A 20,822-nucleotide genomic window follows, 5' to 3' on the forward strand; every position below is an offset into this window, starting at 1 on the left:
GCTGATTTTTAGAGATGCCATGCATTTTCATTAAAAAAAAAAAAACTACATTTCAGACAAAAATCTGGAAAATCGCATTTTTTATTAACAAAGTCATTTTCAAGAGCAAAATCAATTTAATTTGTGTATTTTGTTTTTTTTCCCCTCTTATCTTCTTATGTCAACTTAAATTGTACAAAAATAATGCCGAAAATAATGTTTGAGTTCTAGTGGAACTAAAGAGAGGAACGTTCCCCAAACTGTCAGGAAGCAGCGCAGCTACAGAACTGTCCCTAAGTCACGGCTCTGCTGTGATCTCTGCAGATTTACATGTTGTTCTGCTTGTTGTTGGAAGGAATCAAACATCAGATTAAAAATATGCATGCTTTTGTTATGAGATTGCATTTCAGTCAACACGTTCCGCCTGTTTTGTTCTCCATTCAGACTGTTTACCTGCATGCAACCAAATCACGCTCCGATTAGATCGCTCAAACCTACGTGGACAAGAAATGGAAACAAGATTGCTTCCGATACCAAAATCGTGTCTTATTGCCTACAGATTCTACAAACATACGCAGATATCTGTTTACAGAGATTAGGCATCATGCTACAAACCTTTCAGAGCTTTCGTCAAACCTACCGCCGCTACGTGTTGGACACTGTGTTAAACTAGACTGATTTATGCTGGATTATACCATCAGCATGCAGAGAAACCACCGGAGCTGAGCTTCACATGCTCATCAAATTAATGTGGCTTACATAAGATTTGCCCGGCTGCATGTGACGAAGATTTGCCGGGGCCGGCTGTAGGTGTGTGTGCAAAGTGTTTGAGGTGTGTGTGAGCTCTGGGAGCTGATGGATCCCAGGGAGGCTATCAGAGCTGACCAGGCCCGGAGCAGCAGGCAATAATCACATGCTTATCATCAGCCACGAAACGAGAGGAAACAGAGCCGGACACATTCACACAGCCACGGATAATCTGGGTGTGAGTGTGTGTGTGTGAAGAGCTACGTGCCTGAAAATGATTATATAACATAAATAAAGAGAGTGTTTATACTGCATGACAATGTATAGCCTGCATGCATGTGCACAATTTCACGTCGTTCTCTTTTTTTTTTAAATATTCACCCTGCAGTCACGTTTATGTAAAAGTCACAATGACAATCTTACAGGTCGAGTCTGACTTCAATGTCGTCGAATGATCTCTTTTTGCACACTGCACATTGTGAAAGAGCCACTGACGTTTTTGAGGAGATTCTTCTCATATCTATAAAAAATATTTTCTCCTTGCAGAGCAACTGCGCCAAAGAGGTTAAAAAAAACCTGAGAGAGAAAATGACTAATGCTTTATGGTCAGCTCGTGGGCATAAACCAGAGTCCAAACCTAACGCCCTGTCATTCAGTGCACGGCAAACTTTATAAAACAGGAAGCAGAGATGGCTGTCTAACTTCAAATTAACCCTGTGAAACCTGAGCAATTTGGCTTGTTTTCTGTTGAAAATATGAAAAGGAGGCAATGAGCAACAGAAGAAAAAAAATGATGGAAAATGAGCAAGACACTGGCAAAAACCAAAAAAAAGTACAAGAAAATTATAAGAAAAAATGTCATTCTTCATCCAAAGTGGATGTTTGGGCTAAATTTAAAGAATTTCCCTCAAGGCCTTCTTGAGATATCGCATTCATGAGAATGGCCGAGCTGGATGTACGTTTTGGTTTTTTTTTTACATATGGTTGGGCGACCCCGAAATATTAATGCCTCCGGCCTCGGCTATTGCTGGCACGGAGGCATAATAATACAGGGTTTTTTTCCACTTTTAGATTCAGATTTTCTTATTTAAAAAGAAAGCACAACAGTAGGACTTCAAAAGCGAGGATAATGCATGTTGTTTATGTCTTAATGTGTGTGTGTGTGTGTGTGTGTGTGTGTGTGTGTGTGTGTGTGTGTGTGTGTGTGTGTGTGTACTCACGTGGGGTCCTCTGTAGCAGTGTGCTGTTCCTCCAGTTCGTGGGCTTGTTTTAACCAGGGCACCTTGGCCTCCACTGGCAGGGACTCTGGCAGAGACAGAAAAGTCCCAGTCTGACACCACTGATAAGGACATTTATTCATCAAGAACCTCAAAGCAGGAAATTATTCCGAACTGGACCAAAAGTTTCGTAACATCAGTCATCGTGTCTGCTGCAGGATTCGGAGCCTCCTCACAGCAGGTCCCAGCAGGAGGCGAGTGACAGGCCAAAATAAGTGTGCACTGACGTACTGCATAATAATAAAACATCTGATGTAAAATGACAACAACAAGATATTGATTAAAACCCTCTTGTAAGTTGTTTTGTGCCTGAGTTAATTGCTCGATCCACTCTGGAGAAAACGAGCTCATTTACATGAAAAAAAGAAAGCAGTTCACCCACAGCGAGGCTTGATTGTGCTCATTGCACCTAAAACCTCCAGCCTCGAGCACTTTTCCCCTCTATAAATGTGTTTTTAAAAAGATTTTATGCAAATTGTCAGCTTGCAGAATATCATTACTCAAAACAAAAGATGAAGACACACTGTCAGTCAACTAATAACACAGTTTCGACAGTATCCAGTGGTGGACAAAGTACTCAGAAACTCTACTTCAGAGTATTTTCACCGCTTTACCACCGTCACTCAGCCTTTTCCTTTGGCGCTACATTTCTGATCGACTGTCGGTCAGCTGTTTGGGCCAGAAACTTCTGTTAGCAGCTGTAACACCGGCAAACATGTTAAACCAAAATGTTTGATGTCCAGAGGACATCTATATGTCACGCAGAAAAGACATCTGTATGATATCCAGAAAAGACATCTACTTGTTGTATAGAAAAAACATCTGCATGACGGCAGGAAGACATCTGTGTCGTCCAGAGAAGACATTTGTGTCATGCAGAAAAGACATCTATAACACGTCCAAAGAAGACATCTGTATGACGTCCAGAAAAGACATCTACATGACGTCTAGAAAAGACATCTATAAGACGTGCAGAAGACATCTATACTACGTCCAGAAACGACATCTATGACATCCAGAAAAGACATCTACATGATGTCCAGAAAAGACATCTATATGACGTCTAGAAAAGACATCTATAAGACGTGCAGAAGACATCTGTGTCGTCCAGAGAAGACATTTGTGTCGTGCAGAAAAGACATCTATAACACGTCCAAAGAAGACATCTGTATGACGTCCAGAAAAGACATCTACATGACGTCTAGAAAAGACATCTATAAGACGTGCAGAAGACATCTATACTACGTCCAGAAACGACATCTATGACATCCAGAAAAGACATCTACATGATGTCCAGAAAAGACATCTATATGACGTCTAGAAAAGACATCTATAAGACGTGCAGAAGACATCTATATGTCATCCAGAAAAGACATGTGCATGGTGTCCAGAAGACATCTACATGATGTTCAGAAGACATCTATATGACGTCCAGAAAAGACATTTGTATGGCATCCAGGAGACATCTATATGACTACAAGAAGACATTTATGTCATACAGAAAAGACATCTGTGTGGTCCATAAAAGACATCTATGTCGTCCAGAAAAGATACGTATACAATGTCCTGAAAGACATCTGTACTACATACGTCATATAGATGTCTTTTTTGGACATTTGCAGGAAAAAAACACTCAATACAGCATCTGCTTAGACAGATATTGTATATTTTAGGGAGGCATTTTTTTAAGGTGGCTAATGCGCGTTTTAATATCAACTTCTCTATTGTTGTGAAAAAGCACTTAACCCTTTGAAACTTGACCAAACTGGTCTTTTTTTGGCAACATTAGAGAAAGCAAGGAGCAACTTTACGAGAAGACCCCCCCCACAAAAAAAGAAAGAAAAAAAAGACAGCAAAAATTTGTAAAAGTTACAAAAAACTTGCATCAAAGAAAAGTAAAAAAAAGAAAAAGAAAAAAGGAAATGACTGAAAAAAGCGCTACTAGCTATATATAGATATATCTTTGTAACATAATTATTAAAGATAAATATAAGTAATTCTCTTTACATTTTTACCAAGTGTTTTTTTTAAAAACAATTTTCTGATCATTTTCCCCCTCTTTTTCAGGTCATTTCTTTGTCACTTTTTACTAATTTTATGTAATTCTTGTAATTTATTGACAAGTTGCTCATTGCTTCTTTTTCTCCACAATTTTAAAAGAAATCAAACAATTTGTTCAGGTTTCAAAGGTTTAAATGCTTGTGAAAGGCCCCTGAATGCAGCGCAATAAAACTGATGCCGTATCTATATTTCAAAGGGTTAACTGGCATTTAGAGGCACATAGTGCACATGCATGAAAACTATGAGCTACTTTTGGGAGAAAATGACGAGCTTTTAAAGAATCCAGCAGTTTAATGAGCAGAGATGCTCGTCTGTGGTGGAGGACGGATCATAAATCAGGGTCACATGATGGAAGCTGATGCAAATGAAGCCTGTTGGTTTTATGGTGAAGGCGGCGACTGTGGGCATTGAGGACAACACACACACACACACACACACACACACACACACGCACGCACGCACACACACACACACGCACACACGCGCACGCACGCACACACACACACACACACACACACACACACACCACAGCTAATGAAAAAGAGCCCTGACTCACAGCTGCAGTGCTGTTCAGCCGACCATATATCACACACTTGTAGAGTACACACACTCATGAGAACTCATGGAAAAAAGAAATGTATGAACACATGTTATATTATATTTGTGCTCTATATAATGTGTGTTATTCAGCTCATATTTTAAATTGACCTTGGGATTATATCAGTATGTTGCTTGTACCTATAAAGTTTTAGTACTGCATGGTCTGGAGATGTAGTTTTGTATGTAACCAAATACTTTTGTTTATGCAGTTCTACTGTGTGTTTTTCAGAGTGCAGATGATATAAAGTATCCAATGCGATGCCAAGTTATGACTTTTTTATTTTTCTGGAAAAATGCACATGCCATTTATACCATATACTTTACAATAATGGGGTTGATGTTGTGGTATAAGCATGAAATAGTAAGGTAAAGAATATAAGATCACTTTTATTCATATGCATAGATTTCAGGGAGGATACATGAGACACATCACCCTCAATATTTAAAACGTGCATTTATCTCCCCCATTTAAAAAAAATGAAAGAAGAGATGCGCTTTTACACCATTAATTGTTGCAGAAAAGGCAGAATTTGGTGCATAAAAAGCACAATAATGCATGAAACTGGCATTGTACGATTCTGCAAACAACCGATACATAGCATTTGCATGTTTTATATTATCATATGAACGTTTTTAAAGTGACGCTTTAAATGAGCTGACTGGTGGATTTCGTGTCGCCTAGAAAAACCGCCTGCAAACCTGCAGACCACTGTTCAACACCAACAAACGACAAAACCGACTGTGATTTAGCGAGACACTGCTGTTCTTCCAGTGACTTTTTCAGGCTCCAAACATTAATTTTTGATGAGAAGTGGTTGTTTTTTAGGAAGATATTTCTGCTTTTCCAGCAGGGATTCTGCTCCCTCTGGGTTTTACAAGCCAAAACGTGATCTTTTCCTGACCTTAAACTAGTGATTTTTGTGCCTAAAGGTAAAAGTAAATGTTAGCCTCAGTGTTGCTGGAACAGAAGTTACAAAATATCCACGAACGTATCCACGGTTTACAGAAACGTACAACGCCAGCATTTTTTTCCTGGTAAGTGGGTTGGTGCAAATTTTAGCCTTCTGGTACTAATAAATTCCTTCTTTTATCCAAAAGAAGAATGTCTATATGTCAAAAACTGAAGACATTTATGAGCTTCAAACGCTTGTCCATTATGGTCTCAGCTTCCTTAACCCTTTGAAACCTGAGCAAATTGGTTTGATTTCTTTTAAAACAACCAGAAAAGGCGATGAACAACTCAACAAAACATGGCTTCAAAATTAGCAAGAGATTAGCAAAAAGTTCCAAGAAAAAATAGCGAAAACCTAAAACAAACAAGAAAATGTCCCTAAAAAGTGAAGAAAATTGAAAATATATAAATGTATGTTTTTGTTCTGTGACAAAATTCTCAGTATATAATGAATAATTACCATTTTCTGTTTTTTTCTTTTTTCTTTTTCTATAATTTTCTAATAATCCTCCCCCTTTTGTAAAAACTAATTTTCATGTCATTTTCTTGTCACTAAATTCTCACAATCTGTGCGACATTTCTCTCCAAGTTGCTCACTGACTGTTTTTCTCATGTCTTTTTTACATGTCTTTGTTTATTACATCTGGTTTTTACTGACTTTTAATTGACTTTGCTTTTGTTTCTGTTATGTGTCTTTTGGTATTGTGAAATGTGCTCTATAAATAAATTGTTTTATTATTATCATTATTTATTCACTCAGGTTTCAAAGGTTAAAATATCTTGTGAAAGGTGTTTCAATGCAGCACAAATAAACTGACACACACACACACACACACACACACACACACACACACACACACACACACACACACACACCCCTCTCTCTGTGAGTTATTAGTGTCCTACCTCGTGGCTTGTGGCAGGCGATGGGGACCAGACAGTCCTCTTTAACGTGAGGTTTGAGCGACGCCTCGCAGCCTCCGATGTGCTGCCCGCGATGGTCGATGCACAGAACCACCCGGTAACGCAGGCCACGCCCACACGTCACTGTGCACTGCAGCGGGACGGAAACACACACGTTACCTCACAACCTGTCCACTTCACAAACAGCATCAGACATGACAGTTGTTTCATAACCTTTGTGGCTCGTGACTCTTCAGGTCTATTTGTGATGCCGCCTGTTTGTAAATCTACCGGCTGAGGGCAGTTCAGTCTATTTGAACAGAGATGAAATGAAACAATTCAGTGTTGTTTAAGAAGTAGAGAAAAACCTGTTAAAATAAACATATCTCAGTGTAGCAGAAACGTCGTTTTCTTTTTTCTTCCCGTGTTAATCATCTCGTGAACCTTTAGATTGATCGTGTTCCCCTCTTTGGGAGTCCCGAGCTCCGGGGTTGAGAACCGCAGGATTAATCTCTCAATTATTTTGGATTAAGTGATTTAGTTAAAATGCTGAAAATAGTTTTCCAGAGTCCAAAGTTAAATGCTCAGATTGCTTGTAATGTCAGACCAACAAACCAAAACTCCAAAATAGCGAATCATCGTGATATGAGACAGAGAAAAGCAGCAATCAGCGGCGACAGGATAAAACGTCGGCATTGTGCGTTTCTGCAAACCACTGATGTGTTGCATTTGTATGTTTCATATGTATCCTATGTACATATTTTAAGTGACGTAGCTCTGATTTTACATGTACACAAGCTGAGTTTGTCGTCAGGCGGAGGAGGGGATGGAGAGATGACTGCCTCCGATTTAGACCAATAAATTACAAAAACGTAACATAACGTCAGGAAGTTTCCAGCCCTGTTTGTGGTCAATTTTTTTTATTTTTTATTTTTTTTAACAAGACATCAGGCTATTTCCAGCTGGTTGCAGAAAGTATTTTTAACAAAACGTTGGCTGTGTTTGTGGCGACAAAACCACGTATTTTTAACTAGATGTTGGGACTTTTCCCGCCTAATTTGTGGCAATAAAATAAAGTATTTTTAAACAGGACATCGGGACATTTCCAGCTATGTTTATGGTGACAAAAACATACTTTTAAATAGATGTTGGGACATTTCTAGCTGTGTTTGTGGTGACAAAATCAGTTTTTTTTTTATCAAGACATTGACTCTTTTCCCAACTTATTTTTGTCAATAAAAAAAAGAGTATTTTAAAACAAAACATCAGGACATTTTCAGTTGTGTTTGTTGTGACAAAACCAAGTGTTTTTTTTTTATAAGAAGTTGTGATATTTCCTGCCTAATTTTTGGCAATAAAACAGATCGGGACATTTACAGCTGAGTTTGTCGCAACCAAATCGAGTATTTAAAGCCAAAACATAATCTTGTTTTAACACTAAACATGTAGCTTTTGTGCCTAAAACCAACCACACGTTAACCACAGCGTCACAACACATAACTGAAAACTGAAACATAGAAAAAATGCCGTTTTAAGATATCCTCTACATAATGACAAAAAAATGTACAAATTTAATATATGGAACGTACAAATGTAACATTTGAAGAAAGGTTTAAAATTTGTTCTGGTGACTGAGTTGCAAATTTTTGTATCTGAGAAGTCCAAACCACACTATCTTAAATGATTTATCAGATATCAAAACTGTTGCTGATTACTGTTAATCCACTAATCGCTAAATCTGCAAATCATTTCAGTGCTAAAAATAATTGTCGATTTAAAAATTTTTGTTAAAAATATATATAAAACACTCATTATATTTAATTTTTTTGTGGGGGGGGTACAAATGATAAGGTAACTAAAGAAAGAGAAAAGTAAGACTAAAGAAAAACAGGTGAATATTTGGCCTCCAAAAGTCCTTTCATACTTTATTCTGTGGGACTCACTGACCTGAGACCACTCCATGGCCACCCACTGCGGGCAGGCGAAGACGTTGCAGATCTGTCTGGTGATTGGTCGAGGGGAGTGGGTGCACTTCCACTCCTCCACCTGCGAGAACTGTCCGTGGGTGTCCTCCTCCACGCACAGCACGCTGCGATCCTGCCAGCCACCATTTTCACCGCAGGACACAGAGCACTGCGTCCAGGGGCCCTGCTCCCAGCTGCACACAGACATGGACACAGACACAGACACAGACACACACACACACACACACACACACACACACACACACACACACACACACACACACACACACACACACAAACACACACACAAACACACACACACACACACACACAGACAACAGGATCCGAGCTCAGCTAATGCTTCCTCAGGTCATTTAACGATGGATCCAACACTGATGACATCTTCATGAAGTGTTCAGACCTAAATTTAAAACATCAGGATGGCGCGTGCTGATGTTCTGAAACAACGTGACGTTTGTTATTTCGGTCTGAGCGGCGACTTGGCTCGTTCACCAGCACGTTCAGCAGCAGCAGCAGCGACTGTGACACACAGCTTATGGAGGCAATTATGGTACTTTAGAACCTCTTAGTTCCCAATTTCTGCAATTTGTGTCAAAATCACATTTCTTCTCTGATTCATAACTCTGTCAGACCTGAACGCAGACATGAAGCACATGAAATGTTTTTAGAGTCAGTGGAAATTAAACATGCAGGAGGTCACATCATTCCCAGATGTGCATAAATCCACATGGAAAGCATGATGAAAAATGCTCGTTTTATTTAGTGTTTGTAATTCAATTCAATTTGTCTGTGCATCCATGAGTTCACTGCAAACAGAAACTGTTATATAGTAATATATATATACTGTATATACATACTGAAATATATATAATATTGGCAGCCAGAAAAAAAGAAATATAAGAAGTGACAAAATCCAGAAACATGAAACCTTTCTCATGCTGCAAAATATACTGATGGCGATATCTTTTCATGACTAAAGGTTGAAATGTTCAAATGTCAGACTCAGAAAAAGAGCCCTTAAATTTTGGTTTGAACAAGTTCTACGAATATCCGCTTTAACCCTGTGAAACGTGGAGCGACATCACTTTTCTTGCGCTGCTTTCAGAAGCCTTTTAAGTATCGAAAGTATTTAAACCTTTGAACCCTGAGCAAATTGGTGCGATTATTTTTTTTCAAAAGCGTGGGACAAAAAGGCAAAGAGCAACTTGGTGAGAAATGTTTCACAAGCTGCAAGAAAAAAAATATCTTGGGCGCAAAAAGGAAAAGGTGAGGATTAAGTATATTTACAATAATCATAATTATTTATTTGAAATTATGTGATGAAATTATAATAATTTTAAGGACATTTTTTGTTTTTTTTTTAATTTGTCTTTGTTATTTTTTTGTTTTTACTATTTTTTTAGGTAATTTTAATGCACTTTTTAAATAATTTTGTAATATTATTATTACGAAAATTAAAAACTTAAGAATACTGGCAACCATTGTTGCCAAAATATCCCATTAAATCCTACACGCTGGACTTTAAATCACCCAAAGTATGATAAAAAGTTTTCATGTTTCATTCACATGTTGCACCTTGGCTGTGAACAAGAATAATAATGGATCAAACTGCTCAACTGAAATATGAACATCTGGGTGTTGATGCCTTTAGAAACAGGAGCGTTAAATCAGCAGTAGGACGGCACTCTGATTAAATGATTTTAAAATGCATCGAGGTGTCGGGGAGGTAACCTTCCTCAGCGTGCAAACCAGCAACAACACATTAATGCAAACAATTACAGAAATAATCAGGGCTGTCACACTGGTGATTGTTACATTGAAATGAGGCCAAATGAAGCTCCCAAAACACAAACCATTTTTTTCTCCTCTAGACAAATAAATATACTAAAATATTGTACAACCCATGTGACAAAGCACACAGTGAAAAATGTATCCAGTGTTCACATAGCAGCGGTAACATTAACATACATGCGCTGCAGCATTTCAACAGTTATTTCACATGTCAGTGGAGATTAAAGTCAAGAGCGCCCTGAGGGAAACACCTCACGCCTTCACTACGAATACACACACATTAATACTCTCTGAGCTCCGGTTCCTCCTCGTACAGAACATATGCTGCTGGCGTGCGTCGCTGCCGCGCGCTGCGCAGCCGAGAACGCCTGAAGGAAATGATGGCTTATTATCGCTCTCCGCGTGTGACAGCAGTCAGCACCAATCACAGCGGATGGGAGCGCTGTGCCAGGAGCTGAGCTCACACGGCCGAGAACACCACGTCTGCAGAGCTGACACGCAGCCAGCTACTTCTGGGAGGAATTTTAGAAGTAAAAAAAAAAGAAATCATATGCAAAAGTGGAGCGCTGCGTGTCTCCACCGGAGAGATGAAGTCAGAGTGAAGAGGAGAGACGCCTGCGTTGACTGATGGGTGATGTTTGACTTTGGGAGGCAGCTGCAGTGGAACAGCACCAGCTGAGTGGCTGTTTTCGCTCGTTCTCCGTGTAAAAAAACAGTTGTGGGGTGTGATAAGTGTTTTGCTTTTTTATTTAAAGCCCTGACGAGGATCTGTAATGGTCAAAACATGTTGGCTTGTTTTTTTATTGATGTAGTCATTTCAATAAAGGCTTTTTAATGTAATTCCTCCTGTGTTTTTATTTTTTAAACGTTTTTCACTTTTTTTGGTGCCTTCCTGTTTAACCTGTTGATTCCCGTTTTTGAGTTTTTGATCCAAGTTTGGTTACAGCTCTGTCTTTTTCACAGTGTTTTTTTGGAAGTTTGTTTGTTTTGTTTTATTTTATTTTTGAGTTTGGTTGAAGGGTTAGCTGCAGACAGGCCTCGTAATCTTTTTTTGAAAAAGTGAAACATTTCAGTTTTGTTCAGTTTTGGTAAAGTGGAGTTTATTTCTCAGAGAGTTTTTATATTTTTGAATGTATGTAACTTAACCCTTTGAAACCTGGAGTGACATCACTTTTCTTGCTGTGCTCAGACGCCTTCACAAATATTTAAACCTTCAAAATCTAAGCAAAATGATTTGATTTCTTTCAAAAACGTGAGGAAAAAAAGACAATGAGCAACTTGGCAAGAACCAAACCAGTAGCTCTGGAAAATTATTTTTAAAAGATAGGGAAAAATGTCCAAAAAACTACGTTTATAATCATACATTTAAAATATTTTGGATTTTACGATGGTTCTTGGATTGGACATTGGACATTTTTCAGATTTTAGGAGGTTTCTTAGATTTTAGGACGTTTCTCAGATTGTAGGACGTTTGAGGATTTTAGGACATTCCTAGAATTTAAGGACGTTTCTAGGACTTTAAGATGTTTCGAGGCTTTTAGGATGTTTCTAGGACTTTGGGATGTTGTTTGGATTTTAGGATCTTTCTAAGATCTCAGAACATTTCTAGGAATTAGGGATATTTCTAGGATTTTAGGACTTTTTAAGGACTGTAGAAAGTTTCGAGGATTTTAGGACATTTCTCGGATTGCAGGACGTTTTCAACCAGTAATCATATCACCGAACACTTCTAGAGCTCATCCTGTCTAAACTTTGTAATCATCAGATGAGGAAAGTGAGTAAACTTCTTAAAGTTTCTTGTAACTTTTGAAATGAAGGATTTTAAGGGTTACTCACCGAGGCAGAGGCTGGAAGTGATCGTACGGCATCACCTCTTTGAATCCATCACTGGAGGAGACAAAATATCAAAAAAACACTGTCAGTGTATCAGCCTATGGTATCCAGACAGCAGCATTAGTCATGTGGTCATAAGACTGTCGGGAAAGCATATGTGATAAATGTGAGCCCACACAGGGAGCTCATTAATAGCAGTTTGGCCTTCAAGGTTAGAATAAAGCGGTGAAAGAGTGTAAAGAGAGAAAATGCTCTGCGCTGCTGATGTAGCGTTTCTGCTCTTTAGCCTGCTGATTAAATTCTCCATTGATCCAGACTTTACTGAAAGAAGCTCTGTGATGAACTGAGAAGATCATCCGCTTTTTCGGCAGGTGTGAAAATTGTAATGATTCAGCTAGATCAAACAAAGCCTGTGATGGGGGGTTACAGGGATGAACCTGGTTTGACTCTAAACAGCAGACTGCTCTCACATTTAAAGTCCTGGCGACTGATTTTGATTTTTTTAGGAGGCTAAAGTATGTTCTGCTGCAGCCTCGTCCACAGCAGGACATCGCTTAGCTTCTGTGCCGGTGTCACAGGACTGTACTTTATTTATCACAGGAGGGGGTGGCTGGGGTGTGACTCTTCTATTTTAAAATACATATGAAATACTGCCTTTTTAAGTTGTATATCTCTCATCTGAGCTAAAAAAAAAACACGAGGCTCATATTATTATGTGGGGACTTTGAGTAATATGTAATAACTGTGGACAACTTCTGTGATTTTAATCCCAAGCAAATCGGCCATGTCTGTAATTTGTAAAGTATTAATTCCAGGGGAAATTACCGAGAATATTTCGGCAAACACAGAGGTCATGGGTTAATATCAGTCCCATGCCAATCTGCATCTCTGTGATTCGCTGCTGATTTTGGGTTGTTTGGAGTTTTTCCTCCATCATGAAAGAAATGTAATCTGATTTAATCTGGACTGGACGCTGCGGCAGCCTCCCTCTGCGGTAAGAGTTATTGACTGTTAGTTATTTATAAGGGGGAAGAGTGATGCAAAACGGGTCAGAGATTTAAAAAAAAAATTAAGCACTGAGGAGGGATTTTATCATCAGCCCTACATGTAATGATCCTACCTCTCTGGGCAAGGGTCCATGTTGCACTCCTTGAGTTTTGGAGTTGGTTTGGTGTTTTCGGGATAGCTGTTGCAGTGATGCTCCGGCAGGGTCTGGTTGGATCGGATGTCTGTGCACTCTGCAGAGTTCAGCTGGTAGCCTGACGGAGGAAAGCGGAGGCCGATATCAACACAAGAATCAGTCAGTAAAAGCCAAGACATTATTTAATCATGACTCAAACATGAAGACGCCCGTTTGCAGTTTCTGTCGACCAAACTGACGGTCACCTCACCTCCTCCACAGGTGACGGAGCAGGGGAAGAAGTCAGTCTCTCGCCACTGGTACCTGATAGGCTGGTAGTAGAGAAACTGGACGACGGTGTCCTTGGAGCCTCCGTACTTCATCTGTACAACATATCGAGCAAATTAGGTGTGGAAAAACACCGTAAATCGCTCCAATTAAAGTCATGTGATCCCTCCTCCTGGCTTTGATCAGAAGACTAGCTGTAAAATCTATTTAACAATGAAGCTGAAGGAGCGAAAGAGGTTAAAGTGGCTGCTTTTTGGCAAGATTTTGTGATGTGTGAAAATGTGACAGGAAAGCAGAAATGACCTGAGATTCAAGTTAAAGTCAGAGTCAAACGTTACACCGAAATTTCTGGCTGATGATTTGACACAAACTGAAATCCTTCAATCTTTGATGTCATTAATGTGAAAGAGTTACACGTCTCTGATTCAAAGGACAGAGGACTGTCTCGGTAAAATGAGCGCTGTCCAGCAGCTCGTCTTTTTCTTTTGATGATGTAATCGATGTGAAAGTCATTCATCACAATTTTGAAGCTTCGGCCTCGTTCACCAAACTGCTGAACGTGTTTTCTGACCTTCCAAACACAGAATGCGACGTGTCATGTTGCCACCAAAAACGTAACGTGAAAAACTGAATTTTAGGGTGTTTCTAGGATTTTAGGATGTTTTAGGGATTTCAGCAAATTTCTAGGATTTTAGGATATTTCTCTGATTTTGTGACGCTTTCAGGATTTTAGAATGTTAGAAGGATTTTAGCATATTGCTGAGATTTTCGACATATCTAGGACTGTAGGATGTTTCTCAGATTTTTATGACGTGGCTAGGATTTCAGGTTGTTTTAAGGATTTTAGGAAATTTCTACGATTTTAGGACATTTATAGAATTTTAAGGACATGTCTAGAATTTTAGGACATTGCGAGGAATTTAGGACATTTCTAGGATTTTAGGACGTTTCTAGGATTTTTGGAAATTAGGGGCTTGGCTAGGACCTCTGTCGGGGGGTCAAGGATCCTCCACTAGTACTTTTTTTGATGAACAAGCTCTATTTTGATGCTGTTTTATGCCTTCTGGCACCTTATGTATATTTAAAATACCAAAACTGTAGTTTTAATGTGAATTAGAAACTGGTTGGAGGGCCAACTGGCACCCTGTCGGGATCCAGATTTGGCCCTCTGGTCGTGAGTTGAGTACCACCGCTGTACATCGACAAGAAAGAAAAGCACTTAGTAAAAATAAAAATAATCCAACATCTGGGCCAACAGGAGAACACCAGGACTTTAATCTGCAGCGTTGTGTCCTCCAGCACGCACTGCAGGACCAGACGCTGCTGTTACAACATCTTCCCACATCAGTGAGTCCCGAACCATGGAGGCAGCTGAGACATCATTTTCAGCAGTTAAGCATGTGCACAGACAAGCTGCGTTTGAATTGCATCCACAAGGAGAGCCTTATTCAAATGTTTCTCTTATATCCACTTGAGATTTGTGAAGTGTGAAGATGCAGAAGGCAGAGAGGATGCTGGGAGTCCGAGCTCTGGTTCCAACATAAACTGGACGAATCGTTACACATCCGATAAAACTGGAGGCGATCAGGGATCTGTTATATCTGTTATATCAAATCAGTGGTAACAACATGAATTCTGACTTGCTGATAATATAAAACATATAAGATGCTTTTGGTTTAAGAGCCAAACTTGTCTGATGGGGATAAGATGCAGTAAAATCCTGCAGGAACTACATAATGACATTAATGCCATTTTAAAGAATAAATAAATATTAATTCACCTGTTTTATTTTGTCTTTTAATTCATCTCTGAATTTATTCTTTTATTCTGCCCTGATCATGTTTATTCTCTGATTAGTACTATTATTTCTGTGTTTACTCTTATTGGTATGGGTTTATATTATTTATTATTAATTGTTATTTTTTGTTTCATAATCGTTTCTCTCTCGTTTTAATTCTACTTTAATTTTTGTCTGGCTTTAATTCTGAATTATCATTTGGCTCTTATAGTTATGTTGCCTCTGTAAAAAAAAACCTTTTGCTTCAGTTTTGCCTTGTTTGTCAAATCACATTGTTTTAAAAGGTGCTATATAAAAATTATTATCATCATTGTTATTAATATTTTTATTATTATTACTGTCCTGTCCATGTCCTGTGTGAAACCAGAAGTCAATGTTGTTACTTGACTTTACTTGATTATCATGATAGACTTTGCATTGCTTTTGTGTCGTCGGACGTTATTTTAACCAGCGTCGTGCCCAACAACAGGTAATGGGTTATGAGGACGTTTCCATCTCACGTATTTCTGTGAGACTTTGTTGCTGTCACGCAACCCAAAGCCCAAAAAACGAAAGAGCCACAAATATAGAGTTTAAATTCTCAAAGAATCGTTCAACATTTCTTCTTTTTCTGAGATTGAGAAGATTTGTATTGATTTTATTTCCGCACTCACATTTCTTTAGGCTTAATTTGGATTTTATATGTACTCATTTTTTTGTTTTGGATGCAGTTACAAGGTGTTAGATCTCTTAAAAGGCGGGATGGTACCAAACCCGGCAACCTCACTCTCACTCCACAAGTGTCGAAGAAGCTGCAAACAGTCAGAAACCTTCGGAAAAAAAACACACATTTCCTGTCACATTTCCCCAAACATTAAACTGTCCTTGTAAACTGGCTGATAGCTAAATCTATCATGACTCATCTCCTCTCATTTTAAGATTTATGTTTTTATGCATGGTCCTTGCATAATAAAGATTTAGAAAGAAAAAAAGAAGATAAGCTGGGCGCTGTAGCTTTTAACAAACATAAGTAAAAGTGCGTTTGTTTGGGGGCTTTTTCAGCTGCAGATCTGATGAGTATTTCTGGCAGAAGACAGCGGATGTTGGATTGAGGCGAAATAAACTTGTGTTTGTGTTCATGGTAATGAAGGAACATGTCAGCCAGCGCAACAGCATGGCTCATTGAAGTTTTTTTAAACAACAATGGAGCTGTGTAGCACAGAGGAAGAGGATAAAATGGTCTTTGCAGACACACACAGCACTTGTTAGTGGGATGCATTTTGTTGGTTTGGGTCTTTTCACAGGATTTGCTGACAAGAAGAAAACACAGCTATCACCAGAGGTATCCTTTAAAAATGCAGAACGGTGTTAGAGTTTGGTCACAGCAGTGAAGTCAATGCAAAATGCTTTTATCTTTGCAAGACATCTGACTGTGAGGCATTAAGCTGAAACGTCTGACTTCGTTATAACTGCTCGAGATGTACTCAGATGTCATTGCCTGTATCTGTTCAACCAACAAAAATAACTCTGTATATTTATTCAGACAGAAGGCTAAAACTCCCTTTAAATCAGGCAAATGTTGCATTATCTAACCTAACAGTCACTGGTAGTGCAAATGTTGCACATTTTACCTTTTAGAGCCAGAAGAAAAATGGCTTGATTTCTTTTAAAAATTGATTTCTTTTCTTGGAAAAAGGCAAGCAACTTAACAAAAAAACTACCCCAAAAATTCAAAGAAATTAGTAAAAAAGTTACTAGAAAATCATTAGAAAAATAGCATGAGAAAAAGAAAATAAGCAGTTTTTAAAAAAAATAAAAATAAAATAAAACAGAGGAAATGATCTCAGAAAAGTGTGTAAAAAAATACAATTTTTTTATGATTATTATAATTATAATTTTCTGAACACATTTCCATTGCTTTTAAAACAAATCTAAAAATACTTACTTTTTGCAATTTGCAGACCATTTTTTAAACTACAGATTTTAAACTTTGGTCTGATTTATAGGTTATGGAGGTTTGAAACAAATAACCCTTTGAAACCTGGATCGACATCACTTTTCTTATGCTGCACTCAGACGCCTTTCACAGGTATTTAAACCTTTGGATCCTGAGCAAAATTAGTGGGATTTCTTTTTAAAAACATGGTATAAATGAAAAAGAGCAACTTGAAAAGAATGTCCCAAAAATTGCAAGATTTAGTAATTTTAAAATATATATATATATATATATATTTTTTTTTAAGCTATGGGATGGAAAAATATTCATAAACTACATTTATAAATATCCTATTTACAAATTTAAAATACCATTATTATTTTTGAGCACTTTTTGGGTCATTTTCTTGTTATTTATTTTTACTAATTTTTAGGAAATTGATAAATGTTGTATCTCTGATCAAATATGAACATCAGAGGCCAAAATTTACTACAAAACGAGTGCTGTCATGTTTGTTTCACCTTGATGATGTAATCAGCGTTGAGTGGACCATGTGTCCTCAGCGTCTGCCTGTCCGTCCCTCTTTGGAAGTCCAGCGAAGTGTTTCCGATCACATAGGAGCCTGTAGACAACAGACTGGTCTCCTCCTTCCTCCCCTGAAGAGAGACGGCTTCGATAACTGAAGGAGACAGAGCAAAATGGACATTTATTACGACTCAATATCAGCCCCGTGTTTGAACTAAATATTTGCATATTAACATGGTGAGCAGGCGTGAGGAGGCTGGGTGTGGACTATAGTTTGGTCCAAAACAAAAACTAAAAGGAGAGAAACTGTCATCTGATACAGAATAAAGAATAACTTTTAACTTGAGATCTGGTGCGAGTGGGATTTTAAACTTTTACAACAGGAAATGCAGAAAACATTATTTCTTGTGGAGCGATACCATCAGATAAAGCAGGGCCAACCAGATAAAACAATTTTGCAAGAGCACAAGTGAAGTCAAAAATCAATAAATCAAGACAAGAAAAAAAGCACAGAGTAGGGCGGAAAAAGTAATATACATTAAAAAAAAAAAAAGAGTGGGTACAGATACATCTTTGGCTTGCTCTTTGGGGTTTAATGTTAGCGCACAGCATTGGCAGTGACTAATAATAAAAATAATAATAATGTTTATTTGTATAGCAACCTTCATACATAAAATGCAGCTCAAAGTGCTCTATAAAAATATATATATTTAAAAAAAAAAATAAAATAATTATGCAGCACATGGAAACCATAACTCTGGGAATAAGTTGCAGACAGGCCTGAGGTGGAAAACGAATAAAAGAAATATAAGAAATATTAAACAACAAAAGTAAAAACAGTAAAAGTGCATAAAAAGCATAAAACAAGTTTATAAGCAATATTGTTGTTAAAGTCAAATAACTATCTAAATCTATTGCTTCTCTTTATAAAACAGGGGAGCTGCTGAGCAAGAAATGTCCGTACATATTGTACCGTGCTTTTAAAACATCAGTGATCTCTGTACAGACTGAAATTATCGCGAGTTTAAGGGCTCGTTTAAGCTCAACATTAGATACGTACAAAGACACGGACGAGGCCTCTGTCTGTATTTTATGTTCATTTCATGTGTATGTGTGCACGTTTTCTGAGAGCTTTTGGATATGGATGAAACGGAGCAGTACCACTGGAGATCCTGAGAACAGTGTAGTGTAGTTTAACCCTTTGAAACCTGGGCATGCTTCTTTCAAAAACATGGGGAGAAGGCAATGATTAATTTAAGAGGGAATGACCCACAAATCAGGAAGAAATTAGTAAAAAGTAGAAGAAAATTACCAGAAAACAAAACAAAAAAAAACAAAACCTGGAAAGTTTAAAAATAAAGACAAAACAACAAAAAATAACAGGAAAATGTCCTTTAAAAAACTGCTTAAAAGTAGAATTATTCTACAAATAATTTTGAATATATAATTGTGATAATTAGAAATATCCTCTGTCCTCTGGAAATTCTTCCCTACCTTAAAAAAAAAATCTAAAATCTACTAATTTCTTGTGATTTGCAGGACATTTCTCTCTAAGTATTTTTATATATTTTAAATATTTTTGTATTGATTTTATTCTATTTTTTATTATTACATATACATATTTCATTATTTTTATCTGCTTGACATCATTGTAAATGAGGGCTTGCCCTCAATGATTTTCGAGTCTAGATAATATTTAAGATAAATAGCAATACAGGTAAGAGGAAAATATATATATTTTTTACTTTGGGGTGAACTTTCCCTTTAAGTGGGACCAGACAAGTAGACTGACATGTGGGAAAACAAATCCTTCCCACAAAAGACAACAATTTTCAGAAGGTGCAAGACAAAGCATCAACTATTATTTAGATGTTTTTTTTTTTATTCACACCACTTTTACTTTATAATCACTTAAATTTTCTTTATTATATTTAATTTATTTTGTATTAAAAACAGAAAAATCTTAAATCCACTTATTTTTTACAATAGTTATAACTATTTCCCCCAAAAGCTTACACAACCTGAAACAATTCACAGTCCTCAGATTTCCATATCATGACAAGAAGTCATTCAAAATCAAAACAGCCGGTGTGTAAAGAGGGCCCCGTGCTGCCAATGGTTAAAATACGATTAGACTTCTGATAATATTTAGTTTCAGAGGAGTTCATGAACTCGGGAGCGAGGTCAGCCGAGCTGTAAATGTGCGTTTGATTTCCTCTCTTTTACTGTGGTCGCTCTCTCGCTTCACTGCTCCCTCCATCTGCAACACTGATCTGCTGGTAGCTGATGAATGATCTGCTAAAGTAATTCTTAGGTCACTCCTTGATTCAGAAACATCTGACAGAGCACACATCCAGTAAATCCTGCAGGTCTTCGGGGTATTACGCCGCTGGAACTTGAGTATATTAGCAGGGTTGAGGCTTGTGGACATGTGCTGCGTTCATTGTGGGCTCCTTCGCTTCTTTCAGCCGACAGTAAAATAGGTCAGGAAAACCCAAATGACACAAACAAACACTCCGAAATGCTCCGAGGATGTAAATCACAGTGTTCAGGATATGTAGGACATTTTTATTTATTTCCTTTCCAGATAATGGAGGATTTTAAGGAAAAGTCTTCTTTGCTCCATATTTCAATCCATCTTCCAAATTAAAATAATATAATTACTATTCCTCAATACATGAACGTCACCGAGGTCGCAGTTTTTTTCAACCCATCGCCAGAAAATTGACGGCATTGTGCATTTCTGCAAACTGTTAATAAATTTCACATTATAATGTAAGTAATCTCTAAAAAAGGTCGTCTATGCAAAATCTGTAGGCAACCGGACAAAATTTTGGTATCAGAAGTGTTCTGGTGTCTGTCCAGATACGTTTTTGTTTTTTTTTTGACAAATTGTTTTTTATTTATTTTCGACACAACTTGCGGATACCCAGCTAGCAATTTTTGGTTCTAAACACTCGAGAATGATAAAATGCAACAAATGCAATGTTTTAGTAAAACTTTTAGTGGTAAGTTTTTTTTAGTTCCCAGAACGTTTTTCTTAAAGTT

At 37.8% G+C, this 20,822-nt stretch overlaps 1 protein-coding gene across 2 annotated transcripts in view; it reads right to left on the reverse strand.

Moving 5' to 3' along the window:
* Window positions 1-20,822, reverse strand: part of adamtsl3 (ADAMTS like 3) — a 198,732-nt gene that overhangs the window by 38,422 nt on the left and 139,488 nt on the right. For both annotated transcript variants that reach the window (XM_088083412.1, XM_088083362.1), the window contains exons 9-15: window positions 17,771-17,928; window positions 13,520-13,631; window positions 13,249-13,387; window positions 12,132-12,182; window positions 8,467-8,677; window positions 6,523-6,670; window positions 1,947-2,031 (exon numbers count right to left, since the gene is read on the reverse strand). In XM_088083412.1, coding sequence (XP_087939538.1) covers window positions 1,947-2,031; window positions 6,523-6,670; window positions 8,467-8,677; window positions 12,132-12,182; window positions 13,249-13,387; window positions 13,520-13,631; window positions 17,771-17,928 — 904 coding nt within the window. The remainder of the gene's footprint in view (window positions 1-1,946; window positions 2,032-6,522; window positions 6,671-8,466; window positions 8,678-12,131; window positions 12,183-13,248; window positions 13,388-13,519; window positions 13,632-17,770; window positions 17,929-20,822) is intronic.

Source organism: Plectropomus leopardus, chromosome 1 (assembly GCF_026936395.1).
Source record: "Plectropomus leopardus strain MGB_pleo_1.0 chromosome 1, ASM2693639v1, whole genome shotgun sequence".
NCBI lineage: Eukaryota > Metazoa > Chordata > Actinopteri > Perciformes > Serranidae > Plectropomus > Plectropomus leopardus.